This window comes from Amaranthus tricolor, chromosome 6, assembly GCF_026212465.1.
Source record: "Amaranthus tricolor cultivar Red isolate AtriRed21 chromosome 6, ASM2621246v1, whole genome shotgun sequence".
Classification (NCBI taxonomy): Eukaryota; Viridiplantae; Streptophyta; class Magnoliopsida; order Caryophyllales; family Amaranthaceae; genus Amaranthus; species Amaranthus tricolor.
In genome coordinates, this window is record NC_080052.1 from 5803578 (window position 1) to 5818370 (window position 14793).

Here is a 14793-nt window from a genome sequence, read left to right on the forward strand (position 1 = left end):
GTTGAGGCCTTCGGGGGCCCTTTCAGTAGAGTGTGGATGCTATCTCTCGCTGCGCGGATGGTAGGATATTCTTCCGTATATCCTCTGAAAATCATGTTAATAGTTCCTTGAGTGTTGGAACTTTCGCGTCTGGCCTCATCCCTCTTGGGGGATCTGCGTCTTGGATTCCATGGCCTTCTTTCTACTTCCTTTCTAGTGTCGTAGTCCTTTCGGTTGATGAACCTGGACAACTTTCCTTCGTCCGCCAATTGGTGGAGGATACGTTTGAGTTCGCGGCATTGGGCCAAAGTGTGGCCATGCTCTTTGTGGTAATCACACCACAGATTGTAGTTGCGCCTATCAGAGGGGGTAGCCGTAGGAGGTGGAGTTGGCAATTGATCTCTGATGGCGAAGAATATGTCCTTCCTATTCCGGTTGAACAGCGGATCATTGCCTCCATCTAACAGATTCCTCGTCCTGGGCTCCCCTTCAGTGACATATACGTGACGGGGTCGTGGGGGTCCCATATCTGACGGGGGTTCCTGACGACGCGGCATGTAGTTTCTTTCCCTCCTTGATGGCTGTTCTTCTCTGTTCCTTGAGGGGTGATTGGCAGTAGGGTCCTTCTTATCAGACCTCCGTTTTTTAGGATCATGGGCCTGACATATTTCGGAGGCCGTGACATAGCTTTGGCATTGCTTCATGGCCTCCGTGTATGTCTTCACTTGACTTTCGACCAACTGCAACTTCAGCCGTTGGGCCTTCATTCCGTTGATCAGGGCATTTAATGCAACCGATTCTTCCAAATCGGTTACTTCCAGCACCGCCTCATGAAACTTTTTTAGATAGGATGATATAGACTTCCCTTCCAACTGCGTGATGCTGAGTAGATGGAAGTTTGATTTCTCCTGCCTTCTGGAAGCTACAAAGTGGCCCAGGAACTTCTCTTCCAGTTGGGCAAAGTTGTGTATACTTCCTCCTGGAAGGGAGGTATACCATGTCAGCGCTACTCCCGTAAGAGTAGTCGGGAAGAACTTGCACCATAACGACGGGTCATCGGTATACAACAGCATCAAGTTTTTGTAGGCCATCAGATGCTCCTCCGGGCAGGACGTTCCATCGAAGGCCGCCATGTTCGGAATCTTTATTTTCCCATTACTGGGGGTATTTAGTATCTCCGGGGCTAGTGGAGAGATTATTGGTATAAGATTTCCAGAAAGGCTACTTTTGCCGGCGTCATTCCGCGGCATGGTAATGCGGCGGCTAGACTCCGCGGCTTGGGCTTGCTTTCTTTCTTCCCTCCTTTTATCCACTAGTGATTGGACGCTTTCAGATGTCTTTTGTTTCTTGCTCTCTAGGAAGGTGCGGGCGTCTCGAGAGGCGGTTTTAGATTCGCCATCTCGCAGATCTGTTTTGCTGAGACTTGGGTAGGTTCTAGATCTCTCCCGCCTCTTCTTATTGCGTCTACTGGAGTGGGAAGTCCTCGAGTTCCCATCTTGAGATTCATGAGACTTTAGTATCTCCTGATGGGGTTCGATTCGTTCTTGCAAGTTTTTTATTTGGTCCGCCATGTCTTCTAATACTCGTTGTTGAGTAGGAGTATTATTTATGACGGCGCGGAGTTGTTCAGAGAAAGCGGCAGTGAGATTTCGTGCTAGCATGTCCAGATCACGGCGAGTCACGGCTTGATTATTAGCGTGACCTGCAGAAGTGTCTGTATCTGTGCTATGCACGGTGGCGGTTTGAGTCGGATTTTTCTTAGGAGCCATGACTTCTTATTCTCTCCCCACAGACGGCACCAAACTGTTTCGATAATGAAACGAGGAAGTGCAAAAGACACTTACAATACTGTGAATGGAAGCGTTGTCTGGAACGGCGACTCGTAGAAGGAAGCGGCTTGGATTCCTACAACACAACACGTTAGCCTTGTCCGGGGGGTGATCTCCCAGAATACCCCTCCGACGCTCAAGTCAGAACGTAGATCAAAGATTATTGAATAATAGATTGTAAAGAATGCGGTAAATGATATCGAGATTAAGATTGTAAGTGTTTGGGTAGGTTAATGAAGCAGTGGGAGTAAGGATACTAGTAAGGTTATTTTTTCCAGATGATCCTCCCTTCTTGATGGTAGCCCCTATTTATAATGGTGAGGAAGGGAAGTTATTTCTGAGAAGAGGTGGACTATCATGGGAGTAATGGGCAGTTACCAAACTTGAAACAAGGAGAACCATGCATTGTGGGAGAGTGAGGAGGTGAGTCAACTTGATGGTCATTTCCTTATGGGAAGTTAAGGTTTTTAGAGATAATTGGCCCATGGGCCATTCAAGGAAGATGGGGAATCCAGAAAAAGCCCGTTGACCGAAAGTCAAAGTCAACACAAAAGGTCAAAGGGTATTTAAGTAATATGACGTTAATAATTTAAATAAATAAATAAATAAAATAAATGATACCATGACATATATATATATATATATATATATATATATATATATATATATATATATATATATATATATATATATATATATATATATATATATATATATATATATATATATATATATTTCCATAATTAGCTTTTGCCAAACACATATTACAAGTAATAATTTTAACAATGAATCACTCACAAGTAACTACTACTTATTCATCCCCATAGATCATACAATCTATCACAACCACAATACTATTAATTGCTCTCAAAAACTGCTTTCAAGCACAAAAACCTTGAAAAAAACAAATTAATGCATAACACTATTTATTGATTAAATAGTTCTCTTTTTATCAGTTTAATTTTGCCATATTATAAAGTTTTCAATCTCATTGTTACTTTGCTATATTTATTTTTGTTTTGTATTGTTTCATACATCCTATCTCATACACATGAAGCACTTCCTCCGTTCCAAATGACTTACGGCATTCAATCGCACTATTCACTCATCATCCTTAATTTGTAATTAATTCTTAATATATAAATTAAAACATAATCAAGTGAGATCTTGTTTGATTTGTCTCAATGCAAAAATTATTAACATTAATTTTTAATAATTTTTTATTATGTATAACTAGAGATACTAAAAATTAAATTAATGTATTAAATTACGTAAAAAAGCAAATGTTACAAGTAATTTGGAACAGAAGAAGTATTTCTGAAAGAAAGCTATTGCTTATTCTAGGCTTCTAGTGCTCCTAGCATAACTGTAAGGGCAAATTTGTCAATTTGTATCCTTCTAGCTAACAGTTTCCCTAGGAAAACAACAACCCTCCATTTTTTTGGCATAATATACATCAAAGAAAGTAAAACTGAATTTCAAAGCTTAAATCCAAGGAGAGATCAAATGGCCACTACTCTCTTTTTGGCTACTCCACTTTCCCAGCCTTCTCAATGTATGTCATTTCCTTCCTTTGCTTTTCAGTGTCTATTGTAGCTCTTTTCTTTGTTTTATCTTTTCAAAATTGACGCTTAGAAATTTGACCTATAATGTCACTGATTTTGTCAGGAAAAGGTTAAGAAAATGTAATTACTGCTTGAATTATGTCTAAGTTATCAAATTGCACTGGAATATATATGCAATGACCTTAAAATTTTGGAATTTGACTATGGGTTTTTGTAGCAGGTAGAGAAGTAAATTGTACAGATTTTAACAAACTTCATAGCTCAATATTTGGGGAAGTGATTAGGGGCACAAGTCTTGTTCAAAAAGGGTTTACTCAGAGCTGCAGAAAGAGGAGTGTCTCCATCACTTCATTGGTACACTAACCCTTGTTTTCACATCTTGATATGTGGGTGTTTGGCGAATGGCTATAAATGATAGTTGATTGCTTTATGAAGTAGTTTGAGCGACTGATTTTGAACGTGCTGCTATCAGTAGCTTGTTAAAAATGGCTTATTCATACCAATTAACTGTTTGAACCAACTAATTTACTTTCCGCCTAACCATCTGATGTGACAAAATAAGCTAAAATAGCCCAATGTATTTTTTTAACAAACACCGCCATATTGTGATAGCCATATTACTCAACTTAATAATACAATATTTCATTATTTTGAGAGGTAGTTTAGCTATGTGTTACCTAAACTCGGGAACTCATATCCTACACAAGTACGTCTAAGTGTCCGACTAGGCTAATTATGGAAAAATTTCTTATTTTTAGTCCAAATGAAGTGACAAATGTCATACACATGTTCAACTGTCAAGGATTCGACACAGGCACTTAGGTCAAATAAAGAGTCCGACTAATAATCTAATGTAGTTTCAACTAGATTATGACTTTATGAATGATAATTTCCCATGGATGTTAGAAACAGAATTCTCCTGTATAGGGCAAAAATGGTAAGGTGATTAATTCATAAGATCCCTGACCTGCTATATCTCAGTTTCCCAATTGATTTTAGGATAACAGCTCACTAGTGAAGTCATTGGTTTGTGCCCATTATCATCACATAGCTTTTTGTGCATGTAAATATCATATATTTGTCAACCAAAATGAGTTTTAGGACTGCAAAATATAAGTAGTTGTGCAGACTGTCTGTCCAACTTGTGCTCAAACATGAATCATAATTCAGCTAAGTAATGGAAATCAGATGACTTATTGCAGTTTGGAAGGAAAGTGAAACCAGCTAAAACTAAGCGAGAAACTGTGGTACCTGACCCTGATTATCGAATACCAATCGTCCTACTTGGTCAGGTTTTCAGAATTTCTTGAGCTTTGCTACCGTTTACAAGTGTTCTTCGCATATCCTCAAACCATTTTCTGAGTTGCTGTCAGCTTTGAATCTTCTGCATGATGGTTACAGGTGCTGCTGGTGCTTTAATTTATTCCGACAATATAGTAGCAGCCGTGCCTGTTGGTCTTCTTGGATTGCTTCTTTTAGTTCAGGTAATGTTAGAATCGGTTTTGGATTTGATAGGTGAATACGAAAAGCACAATATATAACTCTTGTTATTTCTGCAAGTTAAATTCGGAGCCCTAGTATTTTAAAGAATCGCTTCATAGTCAAGGATTTTGTCGCAGAACATAAAAATGATTTGAGCTGTTTACTACGTTCTCATTTTTTTATTTCAGGCTACAAGAGTCAGATTTGTCTTCGATGACGAAGCTCTGGTTAGTTTGCTTTGGCTCCCCTAAATGTGAATTCTCTATTTCTTTTACGTTGTAGCGAAAAGAATGAGTTGATATTCCATATGGTGTCCCTCAACTGTAGCGAAATGCGAGATATTATAATTTTTTATGTTTCATCACATGGTAGCACTTAAACTATTATTTTGTCCATATGGTAGCAAAAATCGTTAAACTGACATATTTTGTTTAGATTCTGTGAACTTTTTAATTTATCACTCCTTCATTTTAACGAGAATTCTTCTTCATTTCAACCCAACATCTTCTTCGTTTCTCACTCCTTCATATCAACCAGCACACTTCTTCCCGATTGCTCCAAGCTTCTCCATTCTTCCTCTCCATTACACTGAACTTTAGCCATCTTCGTGTGTGTGCTTTGTTGTTATTTAATTGGATACTCATTAGCTTTTCATTTTTTTAACAACATTTTTCTGAAATGGAATTTAACAGCATTTGAGAAGCCTTCACCATCCCTATTTTAAAAATTGTCCGATTCCAGTCACATGAATGAGTAATCCCACATTGTTACTGATCTCTTCTCAACAGTTTTCAAGTTCTAAACATGCAATCTTCAACGTATTGTTTCAAAATCTTTCTTTCTCGCTGTTCTTCCTCCTCGTCCCTCAGCAGAGAAGCAAAGGTCAATTTTCCCATGAAAGTATCCACAGAAAATTGCCATTTTTGGGATTGACCCAACAATGATACATGATTTCTGTTCTATTTTTTGACTATTCAAAAAAAAAAAAAACGTTTTGATTTGCATGTTGTCTTATTCATCACTGAATTTTGTTGGCTTACATAACCAGTGCCAGTTACTTGAATTTGGAATTTAACTTGGAATATTGTTCTATACTTGGTTAAAAAAAATTGGATCAATTAATCAAAATGCTGCATTTTTTGTTTGCTGATCTCTGTTGCAATTGTTACTAAAAATCTTGAAGTGGATTATCAAAACCTAAAGTTGGTTACATTTTGTTTGTTGCAAGAAAAATGGTGGGAACTTCTGAAATTAAAAAAAAATCATTGATATCCAAACTTGCAACTTGCAAGAAGGTATTTGGGATGCTGATATTGAGATGAATCCCGCCATTTTTCAAGAGTATAACAGTAAATATACATGGTTTTAATATACAAGTAACGGAAAAACACATATTTTGCCCCATTTTCTAGTGTATTAGTTTAATGCTACCATACGAACAAAACTATATAAAATTAATACATCTTGCTCTTCGCCAAACTTGAGTGTGACCATATGGAATATCTCAAGAATAATTACAACCTCATATGTTTTTGTTTACCAATTTTATTTGATTGCTATTGAAGGAAGTAAAAGTGGGTTCTGAGCTCAAGGAATCAGGAGAAAATGTGTTTGTTGGTGGCAAGAACCGTTGGAAGTAAGTATATATGTACACTAAGAACCAATGAAAACATGAAGCTCGGTAAGTAAGTGTTAAGACATGTAATCGTGTATGATTGCATGTGCAGGTACTCCACGTTTGTAAACTGGGAGTTCTGGTGGCCAAGTTTTCCAATCTTGGTGTATTTCAAAGAAACACAAACCAAGCCAGAAGGACAAATTCACTTCTTCCCTATTATATTTGTGAGTAATTACTAATAAGCGTACCTGTTTCTTCCGATTCTAGTGAACCAAATAGACCATATGACTGTGATTTTAGTCTTATAGTTACCTGTTTTGACACAAGAAAGGACTTTTTTGGTGGACAGAATGGAAAGCAGCTATATGATGTCATGGTTGAGCGAGCAGGTCCATCGAAAACCAGTGGCCCAAAAACGACGTAAAAATTTGAGCTAGCATCTCACTGATTTTGAGTTTAAGATTACAACTACAATGGTATGTATGACCATTAAAAGTTGCCTACTGAACAGCCCAATTTATTCCCATACTACTGCTATGTATTTCTGAATGTGGCCCTTGAACATTTTAAGATATCTGTTTATAATATATTTGCAACTGTATCTATAGACTATAATTCCTTCAAGACTTTAAGTTATGGTCATCATTTCATAGGGATCTTTCCACTTGAGGAGTTTTAAGTTATTTGTTGAAAGAAATGTAAATTTTGTTCAATCTACGGACTTGAATGTGCACTCTGTATTTTCTCGCTTTTGATGGAATCGCTTTTATTTTTGTCATATCGGGTACGTAGCTCTCTCCCTCTCTCTCTCAGACAATAATGAGCTTGTGGTTTGAACTTCGGAAACACAACAAAACTATTATTATTCGTTAGAATCTGTTCCAAGTTTAGTATCCCGTTTTTGGTCATATCTAAGAATAATCGTATCAGGACATGAATAAATCAATAAATTACATTGCATGATATGGATCAAGGAACAAGCATATCAGAACTTAGTAGAAGATAAACATAGGCTCGCTAATAAGCTGCCGCCTATTGACCCCTATCTTCTTCCACTTCTCGATTCATGTAACTGTTCATGGGAACTGCAGACAACAATCTCCCATAACTCATTATCTTCTCTTACCGTCAACACACGAATGACTACAACATATGAATTAGTTAATCAGTTAGCCAATCATCAACAACAAAATCCTACTTTGTCTCCTTCATATGCTTGTTCTGATGTGTTTTCATCGAACGCCTCTAGCAAATTTCTCAATAAGCTCAGCTGGAAACCCGGATAATCTAGAGAAAATTTCACATCACACCCCATCACTTCTTGGTACAATGAGCATCTGTGCCATGTTTAGTACAATTATCATAACCAACACTCTGAAGGAAGTCTCGGATTTCTTTGGCTGTGGTGTTACTCGCTTGCAACAAACGTTCATCTTCCTCATAGATCAGGTAAGGGGCTTCAACTCCTTTTCTAGAGAGCAGATTTTTTGCTCCCTTCAACACATGGTATTCCCATCCTTGAACATCAATTTTTAGTAGCAGGACGGGTTCCGACTCTGGTATAATTTCATCGAGTGGTATTGTCTTCACTTCAACTGCTATCTCTTCATTTGATTTGAATGCCAACTTAGCGCCAGTAGCAGAAACAGCACTATTATCCAACCTGCCAACTACCTGTCAACCACGATACATGCATCCGAACAATTAGTTTTATACATTTACAAGAAAACATAGAGATTTTTGTTATGAATACTCAAATACTAAAATCTTGAGTCGTGAAACGAAATGAACTTCTTTGAAACTAAACAGGTCCTCAAGTATTATCTTGGTTAGTCACAACCAAACAATTAGGGCAACATTTTAATTCACAGCAAAAACAGAATTACAAAAGATGTTCGGCAACAACCTTCGTACTGATGGCCAAGGACGAGACAGAATAACTAACATATAGGGTTCGTCCGAATCTCAAGTAAAGCTTTGTTTATAATGAGAGGAAGACTGACAGGAAGCCCTATGATGCACTTATCTCTTTTCTCAACAAGCTGCTATGTAACTAAAGTCCACTGGAAGTCTATTGAGACTCAAAATAGATATACAAAGTGTATACTAACTAGGAAAGATAGTTTGACCTTTGCGATACAGAACTCTCTCCTTTCTCAACAAGCAGAGCTTTTCAAAGAGAAGTGGGAGTACATACCTCAATGAACATATCATATTACTAATAGTTCCAAGGCAAACAAATAAGTCGATTTCCTTAACATCAAATTTATTACACATATATGACATGATGGGATTTTAAGTGAGGAAGCTTTCCCTCAAAACGGACCTAATTTCCTATCGTTGAGAGTTTTACCAAGGCAACTATCTCAAAGCTACCATGTCAATGCTCTTTTTGCTTTCACATACATATGTGAAGTCCATATCACAAATCAACTACACAAATTCTTATGAGAGACGGTCTCTTTGAGAGACCATCTCTAATTGGGCTGATCCATCATATATTTTTTAAAATATTGTAAGTAGGTATTAAGATAATGTAAGTAGACATTTAAAATATTGAAAGTAGGCATTAAGGATACGGTAAATATGCATTAATGATAATATAAGTAGGCATTAAGAATACGGTAAGTAGACATTAATCTTTAATGGGCTAGGCTTGAGATACGTCTCTCAAAGAGACGGTCTCTCAAGAGACTAGCTGAATCTACTAACTTATTACAAGTAATGAAAATAGCACAAGTGTCACATGATTCGCTAATTGCCTTGCGAATCGCGAATCGAAAAAAACGAATTATGTTCAGTTTTAGGATATTATTAAACCATTTTGAGCAAATCGCGAATCCAAAAGGCAAATTAACTAGTGAACTATGTTTCTATGATACAAGCCATCGTAATGTGAAAGTAGTTAAACCTCATGCTCACTCCATTTGTTCAAGAAGCAAGTAAGACTCGAATGTTAGTCCAACAATACTGAAGAGGAATAAAAAGGTGAATATTAACCTAAAAATGACAGGAAGTCCCTATGATTCATCTATCTCTCATTCCTGAACACGATATGCTTACAACAGTCAACTGGTTTATTGAGACTGGCAACAAAATATAAGGTGCATAAAACTAAGGAAGATAATAGACATCCATGATCTGCATTTCTCTCTCTTTTCTCAACAAGCAAGCCCTTATGAGAGAACTATAAGCAAACACCTCAAGAAATATTTCATGCAGCCATATGCCCATGGCAACCAAATAAATATCCAAATATTGCTTTCTCATATATCAAATTGATCACATGTAAATAGATAGGAGTTATGTGAAGAAGTAATCCACGAAAAAAAGACCGGCATTTCCAATTGTTGTGAGTTCACCATGACTTCTATCATTTAGAGGTACCATGTAAATGCCCTTTCTTTTCCACAGATAGTATATACATGTATATGGTAAGTCTTTATCACAATTCATAAATCGAGTATCTAAGAGCAAGCACCCAATATTCCTAATAGATTCTACATTACAAAAAATGTTCTACTAAAACAAAGAAAATACTATTACCAACTTCCAGATTGATCATTCACAAAAACTGTCCAAATGCTCCTAGAATATACATCTCAATATTCCAAATACCACTCCAGTTTTCTACTAAGTGTGTGTTTGAGTAGAAGGAAATGGAGGGAACGGAAGGGGAGGGATTTGGAGGGATGAGGGATCCCTTATTTTGGATAACAAAATGGGAGGGAAGGGATTTGGAGGGATTGGATGGATATTTTTGGTTAAGGTATCAATCTCTCTAATATTAGAAAAATTTGAAGGAAAAACTCATTTTCCTTCCTTTCCCTTCCCTTTCCTCCTAAACAAACAAAAGTTTCTTCCCTCCCATATCTCTTCCCTTCCTTTCCCTTCCCTCCCTTCCCCTTCCCCTTCCCCTTCCCCTTCCTTTCCTTTCTCTCCAAAGTTGCTATCCAATATAGTGTAAGTCTTACACTACTAAATAAGTTATCCCAAGTTAAAAAAAAAGGCTATATTTGCAAATTTTTGACTAAATGATAGTCGTTCTAAGTCATGAGAATCATAAGCAAGACAAGTTAATCCACTAAAATGACTAATATACTTTCTCATGAATGCCACGCATCACATCAAGAACACAAAAGTACATTACAATCAATATTGAAATACATAAACTATATTGCACAAAAAAACAGAACAAGTTTGAAATTACCATCAATATGAATTAACATTAACCATAAGAGTAAATTCTCAATCCAACACACAAAACCACCCAAAAAAAGTAAAAATCAAACTTTAACACAGCAATCACCTTATGAATAGTAATACTCCCAAAGTGATCGGATGCAGCAGCTTCAAACACAGTAACGAAATCCCCAACTCGATTAAAATGAATCCCATCACAAATCCTCTGCAAATTCTCAAAAACAGGCTCAAATGCCAAAACATGAAAGCCCATTACAGCCGCAGCAAAACTAGCCATACCCACATTGGCACCCACATCTACAAAAACCCCATTTCTACCTTCACTTTGGAACTTACCCAAAACATCTTGAACAGTCACAGAAATATCAGGCCTTTTAAAAGGTTTATTCTTTAAGATTCTTTGAATATTTTTATGGGGTTTTTCAGGCAAGTTTCCCAGATCAGCAAGTGAATATAAAAAGGGAAATTTAACACCTTCAACAGTGTTGGCAATTATAGGGTGAGATTGTGGAGATTTGTAGCAATCAAAAGGTGGGATCTTATAGGTGAATTTGTGGGCAATTGGGGAAGTGTAAGAGGATTTGATACTGGGAGAAGTAGTGAGATTTGTGGGGTGAGAAGAGAAGAAGAAAAGGATGAGAATAAGGAAGAAAAGACAGAGGAGTAAGAGAAGTGTGTTGAGGGATAGCAGATTTGGAGACCTTTCTCTTTTCCAGGCGTTTGCCATGGGAATTGAAAGCTTGAAAATTGGTGAGATTTTGAGGAAATTTAAGGATCTGCGTAAATTGGGAACAACTCACTGGGGATGGTGGAGTGACGAAATGCTACTCTTCGTTTGTTAAACATACTTAGGTTTTTTTTAAATATTTTCAGCAATGTTTTTAGACATGTATTATTAGATATATATATAGTCTATCTCTTGTATTTCATTTTAACACACAATATACGAAAATAAGAAAGGGGATATACAAAATCTAATTTTTCCCTTCCTTTCTCTTTCTCTCCTTCTCTGATATTATCTTCTTCCTCATGAACATTGCATAATCAAATCAACATGGTATCAGATGTTAAGGTTCAAATTGAATACCTAGATCATTTTTCCATTCATTCATCTCGTCTCTGCTTGTTTCAATTTACTTCATTGATTTAGGTATTTCATTTTCTTTTCTTTTTTCTTGATTCTTCGCTTAACCTAATCAAGTTTCTGGTCTTCTCTTTGTTTCTTCTCTGATTTTATTGATTCAATCGGTCTTCCGCCATGACAAATCAAGATTCTAGTTTAAGCTTTCTTGATCCTTCCGATCCCCTATTTCTTCATCCTGCTGATCATCCTGGTTTATTATTGGTATCAAAACCTTTTCATGGTTCGAATTTTGGCTCATGGAAGAAATCCATGTCGATCGCCTTGTCCGCAAAGAACAAATTGCTATTCATCAGTCCGAATTCCCAACCTAATCCCACTGATCTAAAGTATCATCAATGGAAAAGATGCAATGATATGGTTACTTCCTGGATTTTGAATGTCTTATCTCACGACATCGCTGATAGTGTTCTTTATTCGAATTCCGCTCACGACATCTGGAAAGATCTTGACGATCGCTATGGCCAAGCCAATGGTGTCAAACTATTTCAATTAGAGAAAGATATTCGTTTATCAGGCCAAGGTACAAATGATATCGCTGGATACTTTACTAAATTGAAGAAAAATTGGGATGAGTTATCCACTTTATCTTCTCTGCCTATTTGTTCTTGTGGTGCTGCACAAGTCTTGCAAAAATTTAATGAAGATCAACGCCTTATTCAATTTCTTATGGGACTCAACAGTGATTACAACCATATCAGAGGTAATATTTTAATGATGCAACCCTTGCCTTCCATAAGTCAGGCTTATGCTCTATTATCTCAAGAAGAGAAGCAAAGAGAAGTTCATGCCTCATCACATTTTATCACTGAATCAACATCCATGAATGCAACAAATCATATTCAGGTTCATCCACAATTCCAACAACATAATCAAAGTCAGAAGCAAAAATTTGATGGCAAAAGGTTCATCTGCACTCACTGTAAGAAACCAGGGCATCCTGCAAGTAAATGCTACAGACTTGTTGGTTTCCCTAAGGATTTTAGGTTTACTAAAAACAAGAAATTCTCTGGTAATGTTGTGTATCAACAAGTCAATGATGTTCCTCCATCTGCAGAGACCTTCATCAACACCTGCACTTCTTGTAACAATGACAATGGTAATCAGAACACTTCTCCAGATTTCCAATCCTGGAACTCCAATAATCATCCGCAAAATATATCTCAAGCTCAGTTCCATCAACTAATGACTATGATGAGTAATCTACAAACAAATAGTAAACCTAATACTTTACCTGGTGATAATAATACTCTTTCTTATTCTGGAGGAAACAATGGTCAGGCATTCACAGCTGCTAATTTTTCTGGTATCACTGCATTTTCTTTTCATTCTTTCTCTGGTAATTGTACTTCTTATAATGGTTGGTCAGCTGCTGATTATACTTGGATTATTGATACTGGTGCTAGTGATCATATGTGCCACAATGACAATTTGTTCATCCACACACACAGTCTTCCTCAAGCATATCATGTTACTTTGCCAAATGGTCATGTTGTTCATGTGCATAAAGTAGGTTCTGTTCACATTCATTCTGATCTCATTCTGCATAACGTGCTCCATGTTCCTCAATTTAAGTACAACTTGCTTTCAATAGGCAAATTATGCAAGCAGTCCTCTTCTTATGCCCTTTTCACTAATTCTAAATGCTATTTTCAGGGCCCCTTAATGAAGAGGCCTCTGGAACTTGATGAAATCCACTCTGGGCTGTATCTCCTACAACATTTTCCCACTTCTCATACTCCTAAAGAAGCCAAATCTACTGCATCTCATCCACACAAGCATTACAGAGACTCTACTCAGCTTAACACATCTTGTGATCTAGTTTATTATTTTTCACAAAATAAATGTATTCCTAATTTCTATCAACTAGATAATACAAACAAAAATATTGATGATTCTGTCTCTTCTTTTTCTATAAATAAAGCTTTGTGTAATTCTGTTAAATGTAATGAAAATGGTCTTATTTGGCACCAAAGATTGGGTCACTTGCCCTTATACAAACTCCAACAGCTTTCTTGTTTTCCTAATAATTCTATTGGTACTATTAAATGCTGCGATGTTTGTCCAAAAGCTAGACAACACAGGCTACCTTTTCCTCTCAGTCATACTCAATCTTCCCATCTTTTTGAACTTGTTCATATTGATGTTTGGGGTCCTTATCACACAGCTACTCATGGAGGATATCACTATTTTCTCACCATAGTCGAGGATTTTAGTAGAGCTACTTGGACTCACCTCCTCAAAACCAAAAGTAATGCTTTTACTCTTCTTCAGACTTTCACTGAAATGATCTTTACTCAATTCAATGCCAATAAAAATTTTCCGATCTGACAATGCCCTTGAACTAGGGTCCAGCAGAGCTGCCACACAATTTTTTCAGTCTAAGGGCATCATTCATCAAACAAGTACTCGAGATACTCCTCAACAAAATGGCATAGTTGAGAGAAAACATCGTCACTTGCTTGAAACAGCTAGAGCCCTTTTCATTCAATCCAAGTTACCTATCATTTTTTGGGGTGATTGCATTCTCACAGCTACTTATCTAATAAACAGGTATCCTATGCAACTCCTCCACAATAAATCCCCTTTTGAAATCCTCTTTGGTCATCCTCCATCCTATTCCCACCTACGTATTTTTGGTTGTTTATGCTATGTCTCCACTCTTAGACAAGGACGTGACAAATTTCAACCACGTGCTTCCCCTTGCATTTTCCTTGGTTATCCTTTGGGAAAGAAAGCCTATAAATTGTATAACCTAGACACTCAAAAGATACAGATATCCAGGGATGTTGTTTTTCATGAATCGCTTTTTCCTTCTCTCAAACACATAAATTCTTACCTTCCTCATGCTTCTGACACATTTTTTGATTTTCCTTATTTTTCATCTCAGTCTATTGAATCTGTCCCTCTACATTCTCCTCTCAATAATCCTGTTTCTCCTTCTACATCTACTTCTTCACCCACTGATCACACTAC

The 14793-nt window shown here is 37.0% G+C and overlaps 2 protein-coding genes across 3 annotated transcripts; one reads left to right on the plus strand and one right to left on the minus strand.

Annotated features, from left to right (window-relative positions):
• The first annotated feature begins 3209 nt into the window (after nt 1–3209).
• On the plus strand, nt 3210–7249 carry LOC130815122 (uncharacterized). Of its 2 annotated transcripts, none has more exons than XM_057681482.1 (8): nt 3210–3363; nt 3591–3727; nt 4576–4660; nt 4775–4857; nt 5044–5082; nt 6421–6491; nt 6583–6697; nt 6823–7213. In XM_057681482.1, exons 1-8 carry the CDS (start codon nt 3315–3317, stop codon nt 6895–6897), a joined length of 654 nt encoding a protein of 217 aa, XP_057537465.1. In that variant the 5' UTR covers nt 3210–3314; the 3' UTR covers nt 6898–7213. The 2 variants fall into 2 exon arrangements, with proteins under 2 accessions (XP_057537465.1, XP_057537466.1); XM_057681483.1 differs by having other exon boundaries at nt 3211–3363; nt 3594–3727; nt 6823–7249.
• A 49-nt stretch (nt 7250–7298) lies between these two features.
• On the minus strand, nt 7299–11709 carry LOC130815121 (uncharacterized). Its single transcript, XM_057681481.1, has 2 exons — nt 10783–11709; nt 7299–8147 (listed from the first exon to the last, which is right to left on the minus strand). Exons 1-2 carry the CDS (start codon nt 11401–11403, stop codon nt 7788–7790), a joined length of 981 nt encoding a protein of 326 aa, XP_057537464.1. The 5' UTR covers nt 11404–11709; the 3' UTR covers nt 7299–7787.
• Between the last annotated feature and the right edge of the window lie 3084 nt (nt 11710–14793).

Bases quoted from the DNA above. Each gene is read 5' to 3' on its own strand.
- LOC130815122 (XM_057681482.1), top strand. From the start codon at position 3,315: ATGGCCACTACTCTCTTTTTGGCTACTCCACTTTCCCAGCCTTCTCAA. The intron at 3,364-3,590 runs GTATGTCATTTC...GGGTTTTTGTAG, and splicing joins ACTTTCCCAGCCTTCTCAAT to CAGGTAGAGAAGTAAATTGT. The intron at 3,728-4,575 runs GTACACTAACCC...GACTTATTGCAG, and splicing joins GTGTCTCCATCACTTCATTG to TTTGGAAGGAAAGTGAAACC.
- LOC130815121 (XM_057681481.1), bottom strand. From the start codon at position 11,403: ATGGCAAACGCCTGGAAAAGAGAAAGGTCTCCAAATCTGCTATCCCTC. The intron at 8,148-10,782 runs GTGATTGCTGTG...CGTGGTTGACAG, and splicing joins GGAGTATTACTATTCATAAG to GTAGTTGGCAGGTTGGATAA.